A 24,513-nucleotide genomic window follows, 5' to 3' on the forward strand; every position below is an offset into this window, starting at 1 on the left:
CAAGTCGATGAAACATCAAAGCCGGAAAAGCGTTGTGCTGGGACCTCAAATATTCGGACACTCTTGGAATCTAATAGGAAACGTGTTACCACAAGACTGTTGCAGTGGATAATGGCTCACTAGGCTTTTGACATGTGGCTGACTCTCAACGTCAGTGTTCGTCATTTGGAGGGAAGATGCATTATAATTTCTAGAAGCCCTGCTCAACATCTCCCTTTGGGAACATTTGTAAACTGGGTCTCCTGTCCCGAGCCCACAGACCGTCTCACCCTGGTGTCATTGGTACAGACAGAAAGCTGTACTCGAGACCAGCCACACGAGGGCACAGTTGCCCCACGATGGACTCAAAGTCCCCCCAAGAAAGGTCAGGAAAGACCTTGTCCTCAAAAGCTCTTCTTCCCCACGACAGTGACCAAGGAGTGCATGAAATTGTCCCACCTGATTCTATTAAAGCCACCGACATCTGCTGAGTGAGGTGCTTGGAGGAATTTGGGCGGAAAACTGGCTCCCATTCTCGGTCCTAATGTCTCCACCCCCCTGAAACATTCTGTCTGTGATTCCTGCCGCTGTGATACAGATCAGAGCTTCCGTTTAGGTAGGTGTGGACTAGCACCGGGCCAGTGCTCTCAGAGTATTTCCTTTGTTTATGATTACAACAAAATGCAGGCTCATACAGAACGTCTGATGTCCCCTCCCCACCAGCTACATGTATCAGGATCCTAAATGTATATAGATTATATACTTATTGATAATATATGCATATGATTCCATATAATATTAGATATTATATTATATAACACCCATGCATGTTACACATCTAAATGTACACACACATGATACACACAAATTTATAAACTATATAGGTTTTTCCCTAGGATACACATTTTTACAAAATAGACGTCTTACATTATAAACTATTTTGCAATCCCATTTTCATCTAATATATGGTGAAAAGTCCCCAGATCATTAAATAATGTTCTTTAAAAAATTTTTTTAATGTTTATTTATTTTTGAGAGAGAGAGAGAGAGAGAGAGAGAGAGAGAGAGCCCGAAGAGGAGAGGGAGACACAGAATCTGAAACAGGCTCCAGGCTCTGAGCTGTCAGCATAGAGCCCGAAGCGGGGCTTGAACTCACAAATCGCGAGATCATGACCTGAGCTAAACTTGGTCACTTAACCGGCTGAGCCACCTGGGCGCCCCAATAATGTTCTTATATCATAATTTTTAATAGCTGCATAACTTTCCAAAACATAAATGCTCCGTAATTTACTGAAACAACCCATTAGTATCGGATATTTGGGTTGTGGGTTTTTTGCAAATTGTTTTTTCTATTAAAGGACACATCTCCTTAGTTTCATATGGTTGAAGTGGAGTTGAGAGATACAGGCACTTAATTTTAAGGCGTTTGATATCATAATGCAAAACTGCCTTCCGGAATCATTACCATGGTTTCCTGTCTCAACAGCTGCGGATAAAAGGGCTTCCCGGATATTCTCAGGGTATTTGTCAGATGCTGATAAACAGAAGATCCCTGTCCTGGCTGAAGTCACCGGGGCGTGGAGTTGCCAGTAATCCTTGGGTGGGTATTTGAAGGTGAGCCTCAGGAACTCAAGGAGGGCCGTGCCCGTAACTTGGGGCTCTAACGGTTGGAGGATTCAGGGAGCCCTGGACTTGGGGTCCGAGCGTCTTGGGGCTCGAGCCACGCCATAGCCTGGCACTGGCTTTATGTTTTCGAGAAGTTCAGGTCTCCCCACTGAGCCACAGATATCACCCCAAGAGCCAGGACGATGATCCCTTTGTAGAGCAAGAACTCCCTGCGGGATTTTTTCTTCGTGCTGCATTTTTTCTTTGTGCTTTGAGGGCATAGAGCTCTCGTACTCAGCGTCACTGCCATTACTATTTGTGAATTTTGTATCGAGGACATGCTTCAGCTTTCAGCATCTTAGTTGGAACCTTTATAGTCTAATGGAAGAAACGACGAGTTCTGGGTCTTGGCGCCTGCTCTGACAACACTAGCTGTGACCTTAGACACTTATCTTCCCCTGGCTGGGTCTTCGTTTTCCCATGAGACAAATGAAGTTTCCCTTGAACTCGAAAATTGCAAGTCTGGCAAACAGAAAACTGCTTGGTCGTGCCCCTCCAGAAGGCAGTGTTTGCAAAACGGTAAGCAGCAGTATCTACCGGGTCCCTCCTCTGCCCTTGGCCCCATGCCGAGGGCGTTTCACGCATCTTCTCATGCATCACCGGAACCACGCGAGATGGGCATTACGATTTCCTCATACTACAGGCGGGGAGACTGAGTCACAGAGAGGTTGTGACTCGGCCCGACAGTCACACAGCCCGTGAGGGGTTGGTTCTGGGACCTGAACTGAGAATGTCTGACTCCGCAGCCTGTGTCTGAAATCACAGAGCTGGCCCCAGAACCTAGAATTATCTTCCAAGCCCTTGTAAGGGCAAAGCCGGAACGAAATGATGTGTGAATAGAAGCGGTGTAGGACCTGTGGTCGCCGTGAGCTTACGCTGGGGCCATACTTCCTGTCTTCTCTCCGTTCTCCCCTCCGCCTCTCTCCCTGCACTCTGTGGTGGGTTTCAGTTCCGGCTCTGATGCGAACTTGGGAATTTCCCACAACCTCTCTGCACTTCTGTTTCCTTGTTTGTGGAAAGACACACCCTGTCTTTCCCCATCCGATGAACGACGCTGGAAAAGCGGCCGGTCTGGGCAAATGTGCATTTCTCCTGATTCCCTCCTGGGCGCATTTACCCGGTATCTTGGAGGATTTCCTGGAACGAGCTCATTTTCTGTGCCCAAAGTGTTGGAATGATTGCAATGCCTCCAGAATGACTGGCTTTTGGCTTGCAAAGGTCCCCTCTTTTGACGAGGAAGGCAGGCCGAGGGGCAGGGGGGCACAGGCGAGTAGTCCCGTGGGCGGGGCGCTGAGGGCTGCGAAGCAGGTCCTGGGCTGAGCAGAATGCGGGAGGCATTGATTCGAGGCCCCGTTCTCGGCTGTGTCATCGAGTCCCGTTCTGCAAGCCCCAACCGCCTCACCTATAAAATCAAGGGACAACCTGGGTCCGTGACGCTAAAACTACATTCTGCAGACTCTGAGGGTCGTCCAGCGGGGCCAAGTGGAGTTCGGGGGCTCACCATTCGAGTCAACCCTAAGACTGCCCCTTTTTGTCTATTTTGTGGAACCGAGGTCTGTCTTGCTTTTGTTGGACAAGGGGGCTCCCTGCTTTCAAAAGGGGAAGGAAGGGGCACCTGGGTGGCTTAGTTGGTCGAGCGTCCGACTTCGGCTCAGGTCACCATCTCGCGGTTCGTGAGTTTAAGCCCCCATGGGGCTCACTGCTGTCAGTGAGGAGCCTGCTTCAGATCCTCTGTCCCCCACCCCCCCCCCCCCGCCCCTCCCTCGCTCATGGTCTCTGTCTCAGGAATATATAAACATTTTTTTTTTTAAAAGGGGAAGAAAGTTTGATGTAAATTTCTGGTGACTTTAAGAGAGGAATGCTCTTGTAACCTAAATATCAGAGGCATCCCCGCTCTTTTGAGATGTGGAACAGGTGGCTCGACGTCCCCCTTCATGCCCCTGAGAAGCCCAAAGTCCTCCCCAGACTTCATGGGTCTCAGGGGACTTCTTTTCTCCCTCTGGCTCGAGCTGCTTTTCCAGAATGCTCCACCCCGTCGGGAAACTTGCTTTCTTCCTGTTCTTCTAGGCAGGACCACTTGGCTCCTTCCCTCCCCTGCTGTCACACCCAGCCCTGGGTCCACCTTGGTACTTCCAACCCCACCAGTGTGCTGCGTAGAACGGAAGGGTTTCCTCTCAACAGGGTCCGCCCTCTACAGAAGCCAGGATTGTACACGGAAGGAAATTTCTTCTGCTGCCCGGACTTCAGACTACACGAAAGTCTATCACCCAAGAGGTAGCTTGAATGGAGGGGCACTGGCCTTTGGCACAGGGGTGACGAGGAGAAGACGAGAAGGAGTCCCTCGGATCCATCCCTGTGCCAAGCGCTGGGCTCTGTGCTCACGTCCGGCCGGGGAGAGTTAGAGGGGCGCTGGTGGGGGGTCTTTTCCGCAGGGGTCTGGCGCACCCAGGAGGAAAGCAGATGGAGACAAAAAGACCAGAAGACCCCTTCCGCTCTTGGGACAGGACTGGAGACTCCTGATAAGACGAGGCTTTAGAAAGTGATTGCGCAGTCGCCCTGCCTAGCTCACGGAAGGACGTCGTTCAGCGGGAAAACACCTGCCGATACCCCTTCGGAGGAATCTGCTCTCACTGGGCCTTCGGCAGCGTGCCTCACACGTGCACACTTGGTCAGTCGTCTCCTCTGACTCAATAGCCACAATAGCAGGAGTGTCTCCATTATCTCCGTGTCCTGAATGCTGAGCACGGAGCTCGGCACGCGACCCATCTGGGTCGAATGAACTGAACGGATTCCCCAATGCGCATTTTCCGAGAGGTGACCGTAGCCACGCGGGCTCTTTCCTCGTTCGGTTCTGCCTCTGTTCTCGCTGCTGCCACCACACTTACATGCGTTCATCACAATGCTGTTTCCCGGCTGGGCCTCCTGCCTGCTGCCCGGCCTGTTGGCCCCAAGTCCGTGCAACAGCCTGTGGCCCCAGCAAACCCCCCCACCAGCTCGACGGGCACACCTCGCTCTCCCGCACCGCGCAGATCTCGCATTTCTTAGGAACTGAAGCTTTGCGGCCACGCTGCGTCAGGCAAGTCCGCGGGCTGCATTTTCCAGCAGCGTCCGCTCCCTTTGTGTCTCTGTGTTTCATTTCGGTAACTCTCGCCATATTTCCAACGTTCTCCTGACATCATTCTTATATTGGTTATGGTGGTCTGTGCTCAGCAATTGTGACTCACTGAAAGCTCAGATGATGGTTAGCATTTTTTAGCAATAAAGTATTTTTAAATTAAGGTCGGCGCGTTGTTTTTTTTAGACACCATGCTGTTGCGTGATTGATAGACCGCAGTGCGGTGTGAACGTGACTTTTATATGCCCTGGGAAACCAAAAAATTCTTGTGACTCACTTTATTGCAACATTCGCTTTATTGCAGTGTTCTGGAAGGGACTCTGCACGTCTCTGAGGTGTGCCTGGCCTCTGCTGGCAGTGGCATCGACTTCAGGACCTTGCGGTGGCTCTCTGCCACTTATGCAAGAAAATCCCTGTCCCCCACGGTGGTGCCGGGGGCCCTTCACCATCTCCCTCCATCCACTTTCATTGCCCCATGGTCCTCTCTGGTCCTTTAGATGTTCCCTGAGTCCCTGTTTCTGTGCTGACTTCATCCTGCTGCCTCCCCAACCCCCACTCCTCTCCCCTACCCCCTTCCCCCATCCCCATCTTTCCTTGGTTCTTTCAAGAGCATGGCCAAATCCTACCTGTTTTTCATATTATTGTGTCATTTGAGCCTCACAAAATCTCTGAGTCCGTCTTAAAGTATTGGTCTTACCAGCTGATTCTTTTAAAAAGGCTTCCATGTTTGCAGGGGCGCCTGGGGGGCTCAGTCAATTGAGCGTCCAACTTCTGCTCAGGTCATGATCTCACAGTTTGTGGGTTCGAGCCCTGCATCGGACTCTGCACTGACAGCTCAGAGCCTGGAGCCCGCTTCGGATTCTGTGTGTCCCTCTCTCTCTGCCCCTCCCCTGCTCATGCTCTCTCTCTGTCTCTCAAAAATAAATACACGTTAAAAATATTTTAAAAAGCCTTCCACGTTGAATTCAGCTGGGGCAATACTGTGTGTCATCACATCTTTGCGGGTTTATGACACCATGATGTCTGAGGTTCCAAGGCAGGCTATTATGAGGACACCCCTCTGACCCGCATTTCCTAAACATACTGACAACAGAGCTCTTCCCCACTCTGATCTATTAACACACTGCAGAGGATCTGGGAAATGCTTCCTGGAGAGTTATTGGGGAGGTAAGCCTTAACCTGTTTTTATTGGTGAAAGAACCGAGGCTCCGAGACAGAAATGCTCACACGAGCAGAGTGAAAGGTGCATTAACCCCGTGATTTTCTTTACTATGCCTTGATGACTTCCGATATTTGTCATCCAGGGAGGACTCGAAAGCTTATCCTTGGGACCCCAGGACTTACTGGCTCCTAAGACTATAACTCAGTTCTCTTTCCTAATAGCTGAACTTTGTCCCACTTCTCTTTTCTAAACATGATCGCGTCCAAGTATTTCTTTGGCTTTTCTTTTCCCGCCAGATGTTTCACAAGTAAGTAACAAAAGGTTCCAATTAAATTTTTCCAAGGGTCTCATCAAAGCATGAAAAGAAATAGCAGATATGTTTTCTGGTATATACCTGGTCTACGTCAAAATCATAGTACCTGGAAAAGGGAAGGAGTGATGGCCTGATTTCAAGGAGATATTTATGGCTAAATAAAAACTGAGCCAATTTTATACTGGCCAGAAAGGCATGAGTGTATCTCTGTTTTAACCTTAGCTTTGAGGGTTTTGGAGGGATACGAATGAAAAATGTAAAATAATTATGTGGAAAATAAGTATTTTCTAATGTTTCAAAAATGAAAGTAAACATTTGGAAAAGTAAGAAAAAAACTTGCATGTTTGTTTAGCATTTTGTTATTACTATTTTTTTTAAATGTTTATTTTTGAGAGAGAGAGCAAGACAGAGTGCAAGTGTGGGGGAGGGGCAGAGAGAGAGGGAGACACAGAATCCAAAGCCGAGCTGTCAGCACAGAGCCCAGCACAGAGCTTGAACTCATGAACCGCGAGATCATGACCTGAGCTGAAGTCAGACGTTTACCTGACTGAGCCACCCAGGCTCCTTAGCATTTTGTTATTATTATCTGACCTTTAAATCCATCTGTGTTGTAAGTTGTGAGATGCCCTGTTATGGTACTTTGTTTATCATATTAAGAATCATTGTGGGGGGGAGTCAGTGCCCTCGTGAATGGTACCCCTGAATGGTGACATCAGAGGGCTGCACACTGCTGGGGGAGGGGAGACAGGTCTCAATGAGCCAGTCCAACCAAGGTCGCCAAACAACAATAGGCACCAAGTGTGGAGGATCATGCACAGAATTGCTATCGCACATTGCCGAAAATGTCTAGCTTCCAACAAAAGATTATGAAACCTGCTAACACACTGGAAAATGTGAGTCATATTTGGGGGGAAAAGACAGGCTTTGAGAGGGTCCAGATGTTGGACTTATCAGGGAAACTCTCCAAAGTGATTAAGAATATGTTCAGGGGCACCTGGGTGACTCAGTCGGTTAAGCGTCCGACTTCAGCTCATGATCTCACGGTTTGTGAGTTTGAGCCCTGTGTCAGGCTCTATGCCGACAGCCTCAGAGCCTGGAGCCTGCTTTGGATTCTGTGTCTCCCTCTCTCTCTCTCTGCCCCTCCCCCACTTGCACTCGCTCATACACACACTCTCTCTCTCTCAAAAGTAAATAAACGTTAAAAAAAAATGTTCAAAGTACTAAGGGAAACCATATGATAGAATTTAAGGAAGGTATGACATCAATATCTCATCAAATCCATAACACTCATAAAGAAATGATAAAAAAGAACCAGGCAGAAATTCGGGAACTGAAAAACATTGTGACCGAAATGAATTCACTGGACAGGTGGAACAGCAGATTTGAGCTGTTGTAAGAAAAAGTAAGCAGAGGGGCACCTGGGTGGCTTAGTCGCTTGAGTGTTTGACTTCAGCTCAGGTCATGATCCCATGGTTCACGAGTTCGAGCCCCGTGTTGGGCTCAGTGCTGACAGCTCAGAGCCTGGAGCCTGCTCCCCTGCTTTGGATTCTGTGTCTTCTCTCTTTCTTTCTGTCCCTCACCCACTCACACACTCTCTTTCTCAAAAATAAATTAAAAAAAAGAAAAAGAAAAGAGAACGTAAGCAGACTTGGAGATAAAGCAATAGAAAATGATGCAATCTGAGGGCCAGAGAGGAAAAAGAAGGAAGAACAATGAATGTGGCCGTAGAGAAATGTAGGACTTCACGAAGTGCACCCACGTTGCGTAATGGGAGTCCCAGGAGAAGAGGAGAGGTAAAAAGGAGGAGACAGAAATTCAAAGAAATAATGGCAAATCCCATATTTGATTCAAAAAGAAACCAGTCTACACACTCAGGCAGCTCAGTGCGTTCCAAGAGGGACTAATGCCTAGAGATCCGCCCCCCCCCCCCCCCCCCCCCAGACCGTAATCGGTGATGAAAGCCAAAGACGCAGAGCGCATCTGGAAAGCAGAGGAGCCCGCACACCAGCCTTACCGATGGCACAGGGAGAGCCTGAAGACTGACGGCTGACTTCCCATTGGAAACAGTGGAGGTCAGCCGGCGGTGAATGAAAGACAAAAGCGTCCCCACGGATCGCACATCCGGTCAGCTCCCTTACAGCACAGAGGGCAACCTAAGGAGGCGAGCAGAAGCTGAGAGACCGTGTGGCCAGACCCGCCTTACAAGAAACACAGAGGATGATCAGGTCACAGGTAGCAACGCCAGGCAGTGACCTGTACCTGTTATGCCCAGAATTCGCGATCCCCAAAGACCACCAGGGAGCTCTTTGGCAAAAGCAAAAGAGCCTTTATTCGAGCTAGCTCGAGCTCAATCGCCTACCTGCACCGACGCAGTGGGGAGATGCCGGGGAGAGAGAATGAGTTTCAAAAGCACAAAGGTTTTATTGGGGGTCTAGGGGCAGTTGGTGGGGTAATGGCTGTGGCCTCAGCCGATTGGCTGGGGAAGGGTCGTGGCCTCAGCCGATTGGCTGGGGAAGGGTCGTGGCCTCGGCCGATTGGCTGGGGAAGGGCCGGAGTCCCGTTACGCAGGTCGCCGGGCGTGTTTTGATTGGGAAGTTTGATCGGGTGAGCGGGAGGTTACTCAAGGGGAGGAGGCGTGGTCTGAGGTTTCTGCGATTTTCCCGGAAAGGGGCCGTGTCGGGGACGTAGTCACTCAAGGTGGAGGACACAGAACAAGACAGAGTCGGCCGGGGTAGGTCCGCTCTTTCATACCCACGCGCGATAGCAGGGAGCACCGGCGACAAGGATTGCGTCCATCATCACCCACTTGTGTCCGTTGCCCAGGTCTTCTCCTGACTCATTTAATTTTTTTTTTTTAACGTTTATTTATTTATTTTTGAGACAGGGAGAGACACAGCATGAACAGGGGAGGGTCAGAGAGAGAAAGACACAGAATCTGAAACAGGCTCCAGGCTCTGAGCAGTCAGCACAGAGCCCGACACGGGGCTCGAACTCACGGACTGCGAGATCGTGACCTGAGCCGAAGTCGGACACTCAACCCACTGAGCCCCCCAGGCGCCCCTCCTGACTCATTTAAAAAGCAGTTTCACAAGCAGGATGTGCATAGCGTACTGTTGCGCCCATAATGCGCAGAGACGCAGCATATTTGAAGAGAGCGGCGCCCCGGAGGCGGGGTGGGGGGGTGGGGGGGGCGCAGCCGCACTGGGGTAAGTTCTTACCAAATAACCGACTCATTACAACTTCATTAAGTTATACGGAGACCGGCGGGGGGGGGGGGGGTGGCGGGGGGCTGGGTGGCTCAGTCGGTTGAGCCTCCGACTTGGGCTCAGGTCACGATCTTTGAAAACGTTGGCTCCGGCCTATTCTAGCTTTATCAGGAATTCTTGCAAACCACAGGCTTGTCCGGTCACTTGGAGACTGGGGAGGGGGGAGGCAGGGATGCCGTGAAGCCCAGGGAGCGCTGTCCTGCCTCAGAACCGCGTGAACAGAAACAGGCTAACATGACACGTTTCCTACTTCTGAGGCAGTGACATTGTAATTCTGCCTTCCCGCTTCCTTCGATGTTATTTGGGTTCCAAATTTCTGCACTGAGGATGCATCCTTTGAGGGTCAAGGTCACTCTGCTGCTGCTGCAGCCACCAGACAGACGGCGGGGGTGGGGGGGGGGTGGGTTTCCATCCAAAAGCTCCTCTTTGTGTCAACGAGCGACGAGTGACGGATCCTTTACCTGCACTGTGTTTTCCATTCAGATTCGAAAAGTTAAAGGAAAAGGAAAATGATGTGGAAAAGGTGGGGGTTTGGAGCCAACGGCCAAGAAAGAATTCTTGAACGGTCTTTGGTGCAAAAAGGCGACCTTATGAAAGCAAGGGGACTGGACGGGCGGGCGGGAGAGCTGCACTGGGGTGGTGAAGAGTGGCTCCTTATATACCATGCAGTTGGGGAGGTGAAGGCCTAAGGGAAGCCTCCAGAAGGACTTTGATGTGCTAAGATGCCAGGGGCCCTGCTGTTGTCCAGCTGAGGCTGGTTTCCCTCCTGTGAGAAGTTAACACTAGGACCGCAGGGGCTTGGGGGGGTGGGGTGGGGAAGGTTCTACGTATTTGCCTCAAGTATCTCAAGGGGCTGCAGGTTTGGACGAAATTTAATGTCACCTGCCATTTCCTTCTGGTCTCTGTTCCCACATCACCGTGGAGGGGAGGGTGATGTCTGGGCTCCAGGAAACGGCCTATAGGTTTTCGGAGCTTAGGCTATGGGCAAAGTTGCCTTTTTCTTGCAATTTACCAAGACATGTGTAAACTGATGGGGACTCAGGTTCCCCAGGGCTGTGATCTCTATCAGTTCACCCTTTGTTTGCTTTTTTTCTTTTTCTTTCCTTTGTCCTGGGGCATCTGGGAGGGTCTGAGGAATGTTACACGTGTCCCCCCTGAGGAATGGGGGGGTGGGTGGGGTGTCAGCTTTCTTTCTGTTCCCTCATCGAAGGGAGAGGACCAGGGGACAGACAGGGCCTTGAGGAGAGACTGATTATATACTTGGGAGTTGGGGGAGGTAAACACAGGGTGAAGCGTCCAGAAGGACTTTCATATGCTAAGAAAGACTCACAGGATCCTGGAGGCCTGGCTATTGTCAAGCCAAGGCAGTTCTCCCCTCTAGCAAAGCATTAGCATTAGGACAGCGGAGAGTTCCAGAAGGAAAATCCTCCTCTGCCCGCCTCAAGTATTTGTCAGCGGGCTGCAGGTTATAAGGCAATTTGATTTCATCTACATTTCCTTCTGCCTTTGGTCCCCACATCAGAAAATGGTTTCGTATTTATTTTCAAGATCTTGATCTCTACGCCCAAGGTGGGGCTGGAACTCACGACCCTGAGATCAAGAGCCCCACCCTTCCCGGACTGAGCCCGCCCGGAGCCCGCAGAAAGAAAAGGTTTGACGTGTTTAACTCCACGAGGCCTGCCCGCTGGAGTTTCTCCTCCCCCCTGCTCTGCAGCCCGGCTCAGGTAGATCTCCCCTGGGGGGTGGAAGATGCAGGGGGTGGGGAGGGCGACCCCTCCAACCCCCACCTACCCCGATCCTTCCTTTGCCCTTGCCTCCAACCCTCACTCCTCCCCGCCCCTGGCTCCTGTGCTGTCACTGATTGGCCAGCAGGCCCCGAGCCTGGCCAATCGCGGGGGGGAGGGGTGGGGGTGGGGTGGGGCGGTTGCCATGACTACGAGGCACGCTAACACCGCCGGTGTCCGGTGTCAGGGGCCGACAGAGGAGAGGGCGCCATGGCGCAGAACCTGTATGGTCCTCGAGTGCGGATGGGCAACTGGAACGAGGACATCTACCTGGAGGAGGTACGTCCCGGGGACCCCCCCTCCCCGCCCCAAGTCCAGCGTCCCGGGCTCTTCCTCACCCTGCAGGCGCCCAGTACCCCTCACCCCGCGCATCTCCGAACGCCCAGAAAGTTCACCTGCCGCCCACTGACCCGGTCACACGTCCCGAACTCGGTGCCTCCGCGTTAGTCCAGAGCCCATCACGCTCCCTCCGTCCTTACAGACTCAGGGGCTCCAAAGGCCGCCGTCCAGGCGGGGAGGGGGCTCTACGTGGACGCACTGCCCCCTGGCACTCCCCCACCCGTCACACACTGCCTCCTAGGTGTCCCCGTGGTGTCCCTGTCACTGACACTGGCTCAGACGAGGCCCTGGGCCATCGCGTGTCCATCCAGCTGTATGTGTGTGCAGAGGGTGGGGCGGTGGGCTTTCAGCGACAATCACCGACCAACCTGCTGAGACCTCAGCCGGGGACACATGGCCTCCAAAGGTTACTCAGGACCTTCTCTGGCTGGAGTCCTCCAAGGTGATGCTGCTTTTTCTTTTCTTTCTTTCTGTTTTGTGCTTTTCTCATTTTTTTCAAACATTCTACAATGAAGCAAAAATATCAAAAAAAAAATGCTAAGAGAATTCCCACCCTTCCCCATTATGCTCACATTTCTTTTGGTCAAATTTTGCCCTTTCAACTGGATGTGCTTCTGACCTACCGGCCACCACCATCTGCATCGTTCAGGCCTGTTGTCCTTCTGGGTCACGTTCTCTCCCTCTTTCACCAGGAGCTCATGAAGGACTTCTTGGAGAAGAGAGCTAAAGGACAGCTTCTCATACAGAGAAACAGGAGACTCAAAGAGAATCTCTTGAGACCGGTAATTTTATTTTATTAAAAAATTTTTAAAAATATAATTTATTGTCAGGTCGGCTAGCATACAGTGCATAAAATGTGCTCTTGGTTTTGGGGGTAGATGGTTCATCGCTTACATACAAACACCCAGTGCTCATGCCAACAGGTGCCCTCCTCAAGGCCCATCCCCCATATTCCCCGCCCCGCCCCAGTCAGCCCTCAGTTTGTTCTCTGTGTTTAAGAGTCTCTTATTGGGGCCCCTGGGTGGCTTAGTTGGTTAAATGTCCGACTTCAGCTCAGGTCATGATCTCACCGATCGTGAGTTCGATCCCCGTGTCGGGCTCTGTGCCGACAGCTCGGAGCCTGGAGCCTGCTTCGGATTCTGTGTCTCCCTCTCTCTCTCTGCCCCTTCCCCACTGGCACTCTGTCTCTCTCTCTCTCTCAAAAAATAAATAAACAATTAAAAAAAAGAGTCTCTTACTGAGACTGATAATTTTAGACTCAAGCACTGTTTTCAAAATTCTACTGAATTAAGTGTGAGTCAGGCAAGCAAACGTTCCATAAATGAATTATCATTTGGAAAATATCAGGTTGTGTTTTTTTCCTTTAGATCTGAAAACCACAGTTTAAAATTCCCTAAGATTTTAGGAACAGAGGAGAAATCTGCCCTTAATTATGTTTACCCTCGTTTTCCGAACGAAGAAATGAACACATCAGTGCAGGAATATGTAAAACACCCTTTGGTTGGTGCTGAAGGCATTTCCAGTGAGTTTGAATCCATTAGTGGTGGAGTCAGCCCGAGTGGTTTTCATCGGCTTTTTCTACCTCACTGGGGATTTGGGGGGGGGGGGGGGGGGACTTTGGCGACGTGGGAGGGGATCGGTGGCAGGAAAAGGAAGGAAATGGAAAACTCGAGGGAGCCAGAGCGGTTATTACCCAAGTGGTCCGAGTGGTATCACCGCCAACGAAATGGGTCCTAGACAGTGAAGGAAGGAGGGTGCAGGTGGCAGTGAGGTGAGTCTGAAAAACTCCCATTTCGTTGTAGATGCAGCTTTCCGTTTCGGAGGATGGGTACGTTCACTGTGGCGACAAGGTGATGCTCGTGAACCCCGCCCACGCGGAGGTGGAGGCCCGCCTGTTTCTGGGCGGGGACCTGAGCCTGTGCGCGACTCCCGATGAAATTAAAGCGCATCTGAGCGAGGAGTTAGAGGTGCCGTGTGGCCTGAGCGCAGCTCAAACCAGGATCCCGGTTGGCAGAAACACTTTCACCATTTTGAGGTAGAGACGCTCCCGTTGTCCGCGCCAATGTTTTTGCCATAAATATGTTTGCGCCCAGAGCTTCAGGGTGCCTGGAGGCCAAGGCGGTGGGAACCTTCTCTGGGATTCCCGCCTTGCCGTCCCCCGCTGAGGACGCCGTTGGGGCCCTTTACACACCCTTCACCTTAAACCTCAGGGCAACTGCTAATTTGTGTTCGATTATAAAGGCTTCCTTCCGAGGTATTGGATCCAAGGAACTAAATTCACATTCTGCCTGGACTGGGTTTTGCTAACAGCTTCTCGGGGTGCTCGGAGCTCATTATGGGTGTTTCTGTGGCTTTTAATCACTCTGTTGCTTTTAGAGCGAAACTAGATAGCTCGGTGCAAGGGGCGTTGCTCTTTTGTGATGAACTGTTTACCAAAAATGTGCCTGACCTTTTGAAAATGAGCGATTAAATCCTCAGAGCAGAGCCACGATTACAGTAGGAAAGCCTTGCTTTCACTTTGCTCGTGAAATAAGGATAGCAATGTTTCTACTACGAAAATGTAGCCCGACCGACCTCTTAGTCTTCAGATTTCTTTTGAATACCGGTAATTCATTCATGTTGAGACCACCACACGCCGAGCACAAGTTCCGCGTCCCGGAGGGTGGAGGGGGAAGGCTGTGTTAGGTGTGTTCGAATCAACGTGTTACCCTGGATCTTTCTAAAGTTGTCCGCGCACCTGACCAGAATTCCTCAGGGCAGGGCAGCGTGACGTGCTCTGGGCCCACAGATAAAGGGGCGTCGTGCGTTCTGGCTGTGGCGGGACACAGGGACAGGGTGCCAGCCGGATCTGAGGGCCAACGGAAACGGCCATCTCGAAAGTGTGGACACGCATTAGCGAGAACGTGGGTTATAAGCAGAGTTGCACGCGCCAGAACTAGAACGTGGCAGGGATCGCACTGCAGAGACTTGACGCGATGCTTATTCTTGACGTGCAGGGCCGACGGAAACGCCACGGGTCAGGTCCTCAGGTACGGACAGGACTTCTGCCTCGCGACCACGGGAGGGTTTGAAGACAAAATGGTGAGTCGCGGCCACCGGCTGAAGGGGACAGGGAAGGCTGCAGGCATCTCTGGCTTCATCCCGGTCTCAGCCTGGAGCTTTGCACATGCGGGGTCGGATCACTTCTTGCCTCGTCGCTTTTCCGATTACGAAGCGAATACCCTCAGGCGCTAAGGAGGAAGGGAGAAAACCCTCCTTTGCTACGCAGCTGACGCAAAACCAAAAAATGATTGGATTAATCAATAATCATCTGACACCTGTCAATGTCACCAAGGCCAGCAAGGCGTGTTATCTGATAACTTTTTTTTTCCTTTTTTTTTTAAACTTGATTTTTCCCTTTCCCCTGGGGATTAGATCCAGCTACATGTGGGTTTAACTCCAGCTGAAATGTCGATCTATGGGGTGGGGCTTTGGGTAAAGTTGTTGACCTTTCTTGAGTCTTTGTCGTCTATAACGTGGGATTGTTGCACCTTGCTACATGCTTAACTGCCTCACTTGTATGAACTCACTTCGATATCCAACAAGTCTGTGAGCTAGGGACCGTTTTACGCCCATTTTACTGATGGGACACCGAGGCACAAGGTCAGGTGATTTTGCCCCGGGTCGCTCAGCCGTTAAGGGCGTACCGTCTCTCACCGAATCACAGCTTCCATCACTGTATCGTGTAGCATTACTGGCTCTTCTGCTACCAAGAAAAATCAGCGTTGCCAGTCGAACCCCTACAGCACAGATGGTCAGCTGCAGCCTGATTTGAAACGTAGAAAGTAGAGAAAATACCAAATCGTTGAAGGAGGGGAGTAAGTCACAGTTGTCCTATGCAGAGATTAACATTCCTAACATTTTGGCTTACTTTCTTTTATAGTCTGTTCTCTCCCTCCCTCCCTCCCTCCCTCCCTCCTTTGTTCCCTACCTCTCTCTCCACTCTCTCCTTAACTCTCCCAACTCCTTTGTCTCCTATAAATTATCTCTTCTCCGCCTGTGCATTGATTTGAGTTTATTACCTGCCCTTCCACAGACGATAACGTTCTGTCATTTTGCAGGTAATGTTTCCTGCCACCTGCTACGTGACTTTTATTTTTATTTTATTTTATTTTATTTTATTTTATTTTATTTTATTTTATTTTATTTTATTTTATTTTATTTTATCTATCTATCTATCTATCTATCTATCTATCTATCTATCTATCTTTTTTGGCTACTTGGCTTTGAAATGGTAGTTGTTTTACCGTATTTTTGAATAAACGGATCAGTGTTTCCCTTTGCAATTCCTGCCCCTGCCCCAGAGATACTATAGAAAGAGAAACTTGCATCGACTTCTTGATGGCTCAAGTTGACCTTGTGCTGGGATTTGTTCTTGCTTTTCTCTTTGTTTTTTTTAAGGTTTGTTTTTGAGAGAGAGAGAGAGAGAGAACATGTGGGTAGAGGGGGGCAGAGGGTCCGAAGCGGGCTCTGCGTTGACAGAAGAGAGCCCGACGTGGGGTTCAAGCTCACGAACCGCGAGATCATGACCTGATCTGAAGTCCGATGCTCAACTGACTGAGCCTCCCAGGTGCCCTGGAGTTTTTTCTTCTTTAATTAATGGATTTATTTTTATTTTAGAGAGAGAGAGAGTGGGGGAGGGGTCAGGAGAGAGAGAGAGAGAGAGACAGAGACAGAGACAGAGAATCCCAAGCAGGCTCCGTGCTCAGGACAGAGCCCCACGTGAGACTCGATCCCACAACCCTGGGATCATGACCTGAGCCAGAACCCGGAGCTGGAGGCTCAACCAACTGATCCCCCCAGGCGCCCCAGGTGCTCCTTAGCTGCTTGAGATTTATTCTGATACAGGGTTCCTTCCGTGCAGACATGTGATTTCCCCCCCAATGACTAAAGAGCCACGTTTGTGTTATTTCTTGAATAATTACTCTTTCCTCACTGACACATGCCTTGCGTAGCGCCCGTTAAGTCCCCATACGTCCACGAGCTCTCTCAGCTTCCTATCTGGACGCTCTGAGCTCAAGTTGTGTATTTTTGTCCGAGGGTTATATTCTACCTTCGGACAGCTCTAGGGCTGTCTCTCTCTCGTCACACCTCTTCGTCTGCATCGCATTAGGAATGAACGTCTCAGTTAGATGCAGGTACTGTTGCAAGTTTCTCTGCCCCCCCCCCCCCCCCCCCCCCCCCCCATGGGGAGAAAGATCACGCGGCGGTTTTGATCGGCCTGTAAAACTGCGCAAGTTCACGGATTTAGTAGCTCTATGACACGCATGCTCTTCTGAGATGCCCCGCCGTGTACTCATTTATTCTTCCCATCTCTCAGTGAAGTTTTGTGGTTCTCCCCAAGTGGACCTGACGCCTATCCCCGTTAAGGTTGTCTCTTGGTGTCTCGCACTGGGTGTTACCATAGTTGCAACAAAAATGTGACCAAGTCATTGATGTTCATGCTCGCCTTTGATGAGATCACTCACTCCTATCGCTTCCAGTGGTTTTCCAGTTGGTTCTCTTCTTACTCTTTTTTTAAATGTTTATTTATTATTGAGAGACAGAGAGAGACAGAGCTCGAGCAGGGGAGGGGCAGAGAGAGAGGGAGACACAGAATCCGAAGCGGGCTCCGGGCTCTGAGCTGTCGGCGCAGAGCCCGACGCGGGGCTCGAACTCAAAAACCGCGAGATCATGAGCTGAGCCGAAGTCGGACGCTCAACCGACTGAGCCCCCCAGGGGCCCCCCAGTTGGTTCTCTTATGACTTCTGGGCAGACAGTTGTTTCTCTTTCCAGGGATGATGACTGCCTCTCTTCCTCAATTCTCATATTTCTGCACCTTGTCTTTGAATTAGCAAGTATTTCCGGGGCGTTCCTAAAAAAATCTGGTAATCGCCACCTTTTAGACTTGTTCCTGAGTCGTTATCATCTTTCTTTGACAAAGTGGGGTTTGTGGTTTGACGTCGGCATTGTCTGCCTGTGTGGGCCCGGCCGGCTTCCCTGCCCACATCTAGCTTGTGGTCAAGCCCACGGTTCTCCCTTTGCAGTGCTCCTGGCCCTGTCTTTTCATCCCCAGTGCTGGGACCTCAATCCAGGCCCCCTGTGGCTTGACGCCTCCGGTCTGTCCTGACTTCAGACCACAGTAGATGCATGCTGCCAGATTGATCCTTTAGGGGCTCGGGCTTGGTAAGTGCTGCCACCACGGTGGCATTTAAGGCCCTCTGTGACATGTCCCGTGTCCACACGCGGTCAGCCTTGCCCACGGGCTCCCGGCACCACACTGCTTCCTCCTCAGAGCTCTCACGAGCCCCTGGGAGAGCATGTGTCCCCACGTGTGCCCGCCTACAGCTCTGCACGTCCCTTCTGGCCATCACGCCTTATGGGTGCTTCCCCTTCACCTCCTCCATCCCCTCTCCTGCTCGTCAGGAAACACCTTCACGATGGCAACCCGTTGCTGCCTTCCCCGTAGCGCCTCACGGCACAGCTTTGCACATGAAAACCTACCGAAATCTGCAGAGATGGCCTCCAGGTTCAGGGTCAAGGGGAATCAGTAAAGGACTAACAAACAACTAACGTTTTGGAGTTTTCTGCAGGATGGCTTGCTTCTTGACCCAGTTACAGGTGGCCAGAGAGCGGTCTAAATAAATCCCAAGTGTGGACATCAGCTCCACGGGGGCGTGGGCCCCCCTCCGAGGCTCACAGTAAACGTAGCTGTGACAGTGACGGTTTTAAGGACACTTGGCTTCATGGAACAAGTTTCATGCATAATTATTTCTCAGAAGAAAAATAGTGGTCCAGGCCTAGGTCCTGAGAGTGAGGAGAGGGGGACGGATCAGGAGGAGACAGAGGGTTTGGTATTCAAAGGAAGGAAAACCCCGGGCGGATCAGTCGGTTGAGCGTCCGACTTCGGCTCAGGCCATGATCTAGCGGTCCGTGAGTTCGAGCCCCGCGTCGGGCTCTGTGCTGACGGCTCGGAGCCTGGAACCCGCTTCGGATTCTGTGTCTCCCCCCTCTCTGCCCCTTCCCTGCTCATGCTGTCTCTTTCTCTCTCAAAAATCAATAAACACGAACAAAATTCAAAGGAAGGAAAGGCAGTGGAACTGATGCGGGCGGCCTCAGCATTCTGAGATGGCGTCTCGACGGCAGAGGAAAACAGAGTATTCTCAAAAGTCGGCAAGAACGGGGTTTTCCGAAGCTGCTTTTGAACGCCCTTGACATCGGCCAGTGAGCTGCTCGTGTCCCCAGCCTTTCGAGCAGCGTGACGTAGCTCATCTGTGCGCTGTCCTTTTCAGCTGTATTTATCCAGTGACCACAGGACCCTCCAGAAGTCGTCCAAGAGATCTCTGCTCCAGGAGGCGTACCTGACGGATGAGGTCTCCTACCTGAGCTGCTGGCAGGCCGCCTTCCTGGACCCCCAGCTGCGCCTGGAATACGAAGGCGCCCCCGTTCCGGTGAGCTCTGCCTGGGGGAGACCCGGGCGCTGTTCCGAGGATGCGATTTTCTCCCGTCTGTACATCGGGGCTTCTCAGCGCGCCAGGGCCTAAAGTGACTTGTGTGCTCTCTCCGCCCAGCCCCTGCCAGCTGTAGACACACACAGGCTGGGCGCCCGCCCCCGAGTCAGGCTGAGAGCCCCCAACCCGGGACGGTGAGGGTCATGACCTGCTTCCTTCCAGGAAGAAAATTTCTGCAGGGCCTGGAAGCTTGGGTCCTGCGGGGCCATCCTTCCTGTTCCCACTGCTGACGTTTTCTCGGGAGCCCGGGCCCTGCGGGACTGGGGCCCCACGCACGGGCCTGACGGGAAGGCGAGTCCGCTGGGCCAGGCGCTTTGCTGCTGGCTCCTGACGCTTCCCGCGGACGCAGAGTGGGGGTTGCTGGGAGTCGCTGGGAGCGTGCGGAACCCCAGCGGGCAGGGACTCGAAGGGGTGACCAGCGGGGTGGCCTCGCGGGAGGGGGCCCCCAGCTACGGGCCACCTGCGCCCGCCCGGCCCCGTGCGCCCCCCCTGCGGGGCTCTGCAGGCGGACCCGCGCTCACCAGGGTCTCTCCTCTGGCACGGAGAATGCACGCGGGGTCCCCGGCGACGCGCCCCCCGCCCGGCTTTGCTCTCCTTGAAATCGCTCGCCGTTGCCATGATCTCAACCGTTAGCGTCTCATTTTCCTTCCCCGTGGAGCGCGGGTGAAGACGGCGGCTGCCTGACGAGGTGTGGGGAGGAGTAGGTGGCCAGTGCGTCCCCTGCGCTCGCGGGAGCAGTGCCTGGCTGCCGGCGGCTCGCGCGTGGTCGTGCCGCGGTCCCGGCTGTGCTCGTGCGAAAGCGGGGCGCCCGGCCCGTTGCTGACCCAGACCCCGCTTGGCGCCTCACCCCTGGCCGGGCTACCAAAATTTTTGCTTTTCAGGACTCGGAGGCCTTAATTCATAATGCAAACAGCACTGTCTCTTCCTCTTTAAAGGCAAATGCAAAGATCCTCATCTATCACTGCCGCACGAATCGGGGGCTAGCAGTCCACAGGCATCTTTTCTTGAGGTACGGAAGGAACTTTGCTGCAGGGTTTCGCATCCACGATGGGCGTGGAGGTTGTGCCTCTGAGCAAAGCAGCTCGGTTTTTTTTTTTTTTTTTTTTTTTTTAATTTTTTTTTTCAACGTTTTTAATTTATTTTTGGGACAGAGAGAGACAGAGCATGAACGGGGGAGGGGCAGAGAGAGAGGGAGACACAGAATCGGAAACAGGCTCCAGGCTCCGAGCCATCAGCCCAGAGCCTGACGCGGGGCTCGAACTCACGGACCGCGAGATCGTGACCTAGCTGAAGTCGGACGCTCAACCGACTGCGCCACCCAGGCGCCCCAAGCAGCTCGGTTTAACGAGGGTGCCCGCCCCCCCGACGCAAGAAGTGCTTTGATGATGAAATATTGTCACCAAGGACTCACTTGGTGGCGCGGCAAATCCTACCGGAGCCCCTTGTGTCCCACAAGCTTTTCCCTGACAAGAGGATTTTGTTTTCAAGTTTATTTACTGATTTCGAGAGAGACAGAGACAGCACACGTGGGGAAGGGGCAGAGAGAGAGGGAGACAGAGAATCCCAAGCAGGCCCCGCATGGCCGGCACAGAGCCCGACGCGGGGCTCAAACCCACGAACCGGGAGATCGTGACCTGAGCCCAAACCAAGAGTTGGACCCTGAACCACCAGGCGCCCCTTTGCCAAGAGGATTTTAGCGATAATGGGACCCCAGGCGCTTCGGCGTTGCCCGAGCAGGTCAAACATCCAGCAAAGACGTACGGTAGAGGCAGCCCCGAGCGGAGGCTGTTGAGCCAGGGGCTTGGAAGATGATGTGGACAGCTTACCCAGGGCCGTTACCCCGTTTCCAACCCGTGTCCCTTCTCTCTTGGCCCAGTACCTATTTCGGGAAGGAAGCTGAGGTGGCCGTCCACACGCATCTGGATTCACACAGAGTCGAAAAGCCGAGCAACCATTGGATGTTGGTGACCGGGAATCCCAGGAAAGACTCGTCCGCCATGTTGGACCTGCCCAAGCCACCGGCCGAGGCTCCCCCAGCCCTGGAGCAGGCCACGGACCCCGGGGCGCAGTGACTCCAGGCGCGCTCTGGAAAAACGTAGCTCTGCTGTTAATCGATGATCTTGGCCGTGCCCCAAGCCATTTTTCAGTAAGGCGTACAAGTCCCTGAACACTCTATTAAAACAAAGGCTGTGTGAAGATTCTTGAATCAGTGGTGGGGGTCTGGGCCACAGAAAGAAACTGGCTCTGGGGAGATGGCTCCTAGGTGGCATTTGAAGGTGACGGATGATACTCTTTGTTGATCACTAGTTCCTGAAGAACTGTAGATCCCATGTAGCGGCAGCTTCTACGAGGACAGCGTGTTCCCTTTGAAAGCTACGTGTGTGCGATAAAGCTATCAGAACCACACGGGATCTTTGTCACCCGCCCCCCCACCCCCAACACCGGCCCCACCAAACAACGTACTAAGAAATCAACAGTGTGGAGCTGTGAGCCGTGGCCTTACCTTGGAAACGAATGCTTTCCCCCTTGTATTTTTATTTCTACCTCTGACTCGGGGGCGGGGTGGTCAGGACCTCTACCTGCCTGGTCACGCCGTGGTGTCATGATTTTCAAACCGCAGAACCCCTTTACTCTTTGAAACGGGCACTTTAGTCATGGCGCCCGTGCGATCAGCAAGTTCCTGATGAAATAAACGTGTTGCCTTCCGCGTGTTTGCTCGTCTACTCACCCTTCGTGGAGGGTCCGTGACGTGTGGGGTGTTTTAATGGGACGAAGATTCCCCCAGCCCTGTGGGTAGCGATGAGCCGGGAGCCTGTCTCCCACGTAAATATACCAAGAGGCAGACAGGAAGCCACAGGTGGTGTAGACGTGTTTTACCTAGACGCCCCTTCAAGCCGATGTGGGTTGACACTCTTCAGGGAGGCCTTTGCCAGCAAGTGCTTTGGGAGTCAGGGTGGTGGTTCCCTTCCGCGGCTGTGTGGTGGATGTACCTGGAGAGCTCTGGCAATTACTGGTGCCTGGGCCCCAGCCCGGAAACTCTGATTTAATGCAGCCAAGGTTGAGACCCACTGCGTGAGGAGGAGGAGGAGGAGGGAGCAGTGCTTCCTTGAGTTAGTTTTCCTTCCCTTCCCCTGTGTTCACCTGTTGTGTTTCTTAAATTCCACATATGAGTGAAGTCACGTGATACCTATCTTTTATCAGTCGATGGACATTTGGGCCCCTTCCGTAATTTGGCTATCGTCGATAGAGCTGCGGTCAACATTGGGGAGCGTGTGCCCCTCCGAATCAGCGTTTTTGTAGCCTTTGGATAAATACCTAGTCGTGCCATTGCTGGGTCATAGGGTAGTTCTACTGTTAATTTTTTGCGGAACCTCCACCCTGGTTTCCAGAATGGCTGCACCAGTTTGCATTCCCACCAGCAGCGCAAGACGGATCCTCTCTCTCCGCATCCTCGCCAACATCTGTTGTTGCCCGAGTTGTTCGTGTGAGCCATTCTGACAGGTGTGAGGTGGTACCTCGTTGTGGTTTTGATTTGTATTTCCCTGAGGATGAGTGATGGGGAGCATCTTTTCACGTGTCAGTTGGTCGTGTGGATGTCTTCTTTGGAAAAGCGTGTGTTCATGTCTTCTGCCCATTTCGTCACTGGATTATTTGTTTTTATGGTGTGGACTTTGATAAGTTTTTTATAGATTTTGGATACTAACCATTTATCCGATATGTCGTTTGCAAGTATCTTCTCCCATTCCATAGGCTGCCTTTTAGCTCAAAGCATACTGTATTTTTTTATGTATTAAAAATTTTTGCGTGTGTTTATTTACTTTTGAAAGACAGAGAGACAGAGCGTGAGCAGGAGAGGGGCAGAGAGAGAGAGGGAGACACAGAATCCGAAGTAGGTTCCGGGCTCCGAGCTGCCAGCACATATCCTAATGTGGGGCTCGAACTGACAAACCCTGAGACATGACCTGAGCCGAAGTCGGATGCTGAACCGACTGAGCCCCCCAGGTGCCCCAAAGCTATTTTTTTTCTATAGAAGACACCCTGTGTGCCTTTAAAGGTAGCTTCCAGCTGTATGAGTAATCTACTTTCAGCATCTGATCTGGGCTTTGGTGGACACCTAGACTTTTCTGTGCAGAGTGACCTCTTGTTCTGGATGGAGTTATAGTGTCCGAAAGGCACACAGCACCTCAGCGGTGGCTTCCAGTGTGGGACACACAACACGGCCCATTGAGATGTGGAAAGAAAAGCTTAGAACTTCTATGCCTATCATTTTCTTACTCTATAAAGTGCATTAACGTGCGTTTTCTAATGTTCAAAATGTTAGTTTTTAAACGTACGTAAGAGTTCAGGGGCGCCTGAGTGGCTCAGTCGGTTGAGCGTCCGACTTCGGCTGAGGTCAGGATCTCTCGGTCCGTGGGTTCGAGCCCCGCGTCGGGCCCTGTGCTGACAGCTCGGAGCCTGGAGCCCATTTCAGATTCTGTGTGTCCCCCTCTCTCTGCCCCTCCCCTGCTCATGCTCTGTCTCTTTCTTTCAAGAATGAATAAATGTTAAAATTAAAAAGTGTACATAGGAGTTTAATAGGCATGTGTAAAATTTAGAAGCACAAATGTGTGTGTGTGTGTGTAACTCAGAACTTCCTGTGCAGGTTCACAGTAGCAGGTGGAGAAGGCGGCTGTGTGCTCGGTGCCTACGTGGGGGTTTTACACGGGACGAGCCGCGGGCTCACGGCTGCTGCTTAGCGTCGTTGCCCTGCGTCTTGGCCCCCAGGCTCCCCCAGCCCCACCGCTCGCTGGCTCAGTGGTTGTGGGTCACACCCGGTGTGCCGCCTCTGTTGCTGGGGCGGTGGACACAGTGAAAACGGGACAAGGTCCTGCAGCGAGGGAGGCAGGTGACCAGCCTCTGCGCAGAGCGCTCGGGCCCGGCCGGCCCTGGAAGAGCGGGGAGGTCACTGGCGTCCGGGGACCAGATGACATCTGAGCTGGAAAGGCCACGGAGCATTCCAGGGCCGGGGGTGGGGGAGGGTGGCGTTCCGTGTCCCTGGGCTGCAGCTTTTGTCGCTTTGCTGAGAGGCAGGGACTTGGCCAGAGGTGGCTCCTGCGGGCCGCGTATGGAGCTGATGCTTAACAGGTGCCCCCGGCAACCCCGGCGTCTCCCTGGGGGGGGAGGGGACCCCTGCACTTCACTACACCCCCCCCCTCCCCCAACTGAAGGAAGGGTTCTCGTCTGGCCCAGCAAGGGGCCTTCAGGACACTGTGGCCGGAGTCTGTTTTGTTTGCTTGGTGCCCCGTGATTTTCAGGGAAAACGGGGCAGGTCGTTAACTAATTTGAGTATCACTGGTGGCTGTGCGTGTCAAATTGTTGAAG

General features: G+C 52.3%; 1 protein-coding gene across 4 annotated transcripts; it reads left to right on the top strand.

The window, feature by feature from the left end:
- Positions 1–1,489: 1,489 nt before the first annotated feature.
- Positions 1,490–21,857, top strand: CFAP161 (cilia and flagella associated protein 161). 4 transcript variants are annotated; one of them, XM_042940834.1, is made up of 9 exons: positions 1,490–1,593; positions 11,049–11,224; positions 11,472–11,563; positions 12,316–12,405; positions 13,426–13,658; positions 14,620–14,704; positions 18,934–19,092; positions 20,088–20,161; positions 21,029–21,857. In XM_042940834.1, the coding sequence occupies exons 3-9, from the start codon at positions 11,495–11,497 to the stop codon at positions 21,222–21,224; spliced, it is 906 nt and encodes a 301-aa protein (XP_042796768.1). In that variant the 5' UTR covers positions 1,490–1,593; positions 11,049–11,224; positions 11,472–11,494; the 3' UTR covers positions 21,225–21,857. The 4 variants fall into 4 exon arrangements, with proteins under 4 accessions (XP_042796768.1, XP_042796770.1, XP_042796766.1 ...); XM_042940836.1 differs by lacking the exon at positions 1,490–1,593 and adding an exon at positions 5,912–5,926; XM_042940832.1 differs by lacking the exon at positions 1,490–1,593 and adding an exon at positions 8,940–8,965.
- The last annotated feature ends 2,656 nt before the right edge of the window (positions 21,858–24,513 follow it).

Source organism: Panthera leo, chromosome B3, assembly GCF_018350215.1.
Source record: "Panthera leo isolate Ple1 chromosome B3, P.leo_Ple1_pat1.1, whole genome shotgun sequence".
Taxonomy (NCBI): Eukaryota; Metazoa; Chordata; class Mammalia; order Carnivora; family Felidae; genus Panthera; species Panthera leo.

What these genes read in the sequence shown, in the direction of transcription:
- CFAP161 (XM_042940834.1), top strand. Translation starts at nt 11,495, where the DNA reads ATGGCGCAGAACCTGTATGGTCCTCGAGTGCGGATGGGCAACTGGAAC. An exon ending in AAGAGAATCTCTTGAGACCG is followed by an intron (nt 12,406 to 13,425) that starts GTAATTTTATTT and finishes ATTTCGTTGTAG; the next exon opens with ATGCAGCTTTCCGTTTCGGA. An exon ending in AACACTTTCACCATTTTGAG is followed by an intron (nt 13,659 to 14,619) that starts GTAGAGACGCTC and finishes CTTGACGTGCAG; the next exon opens with GGCCGACGGAAACGCCACGG.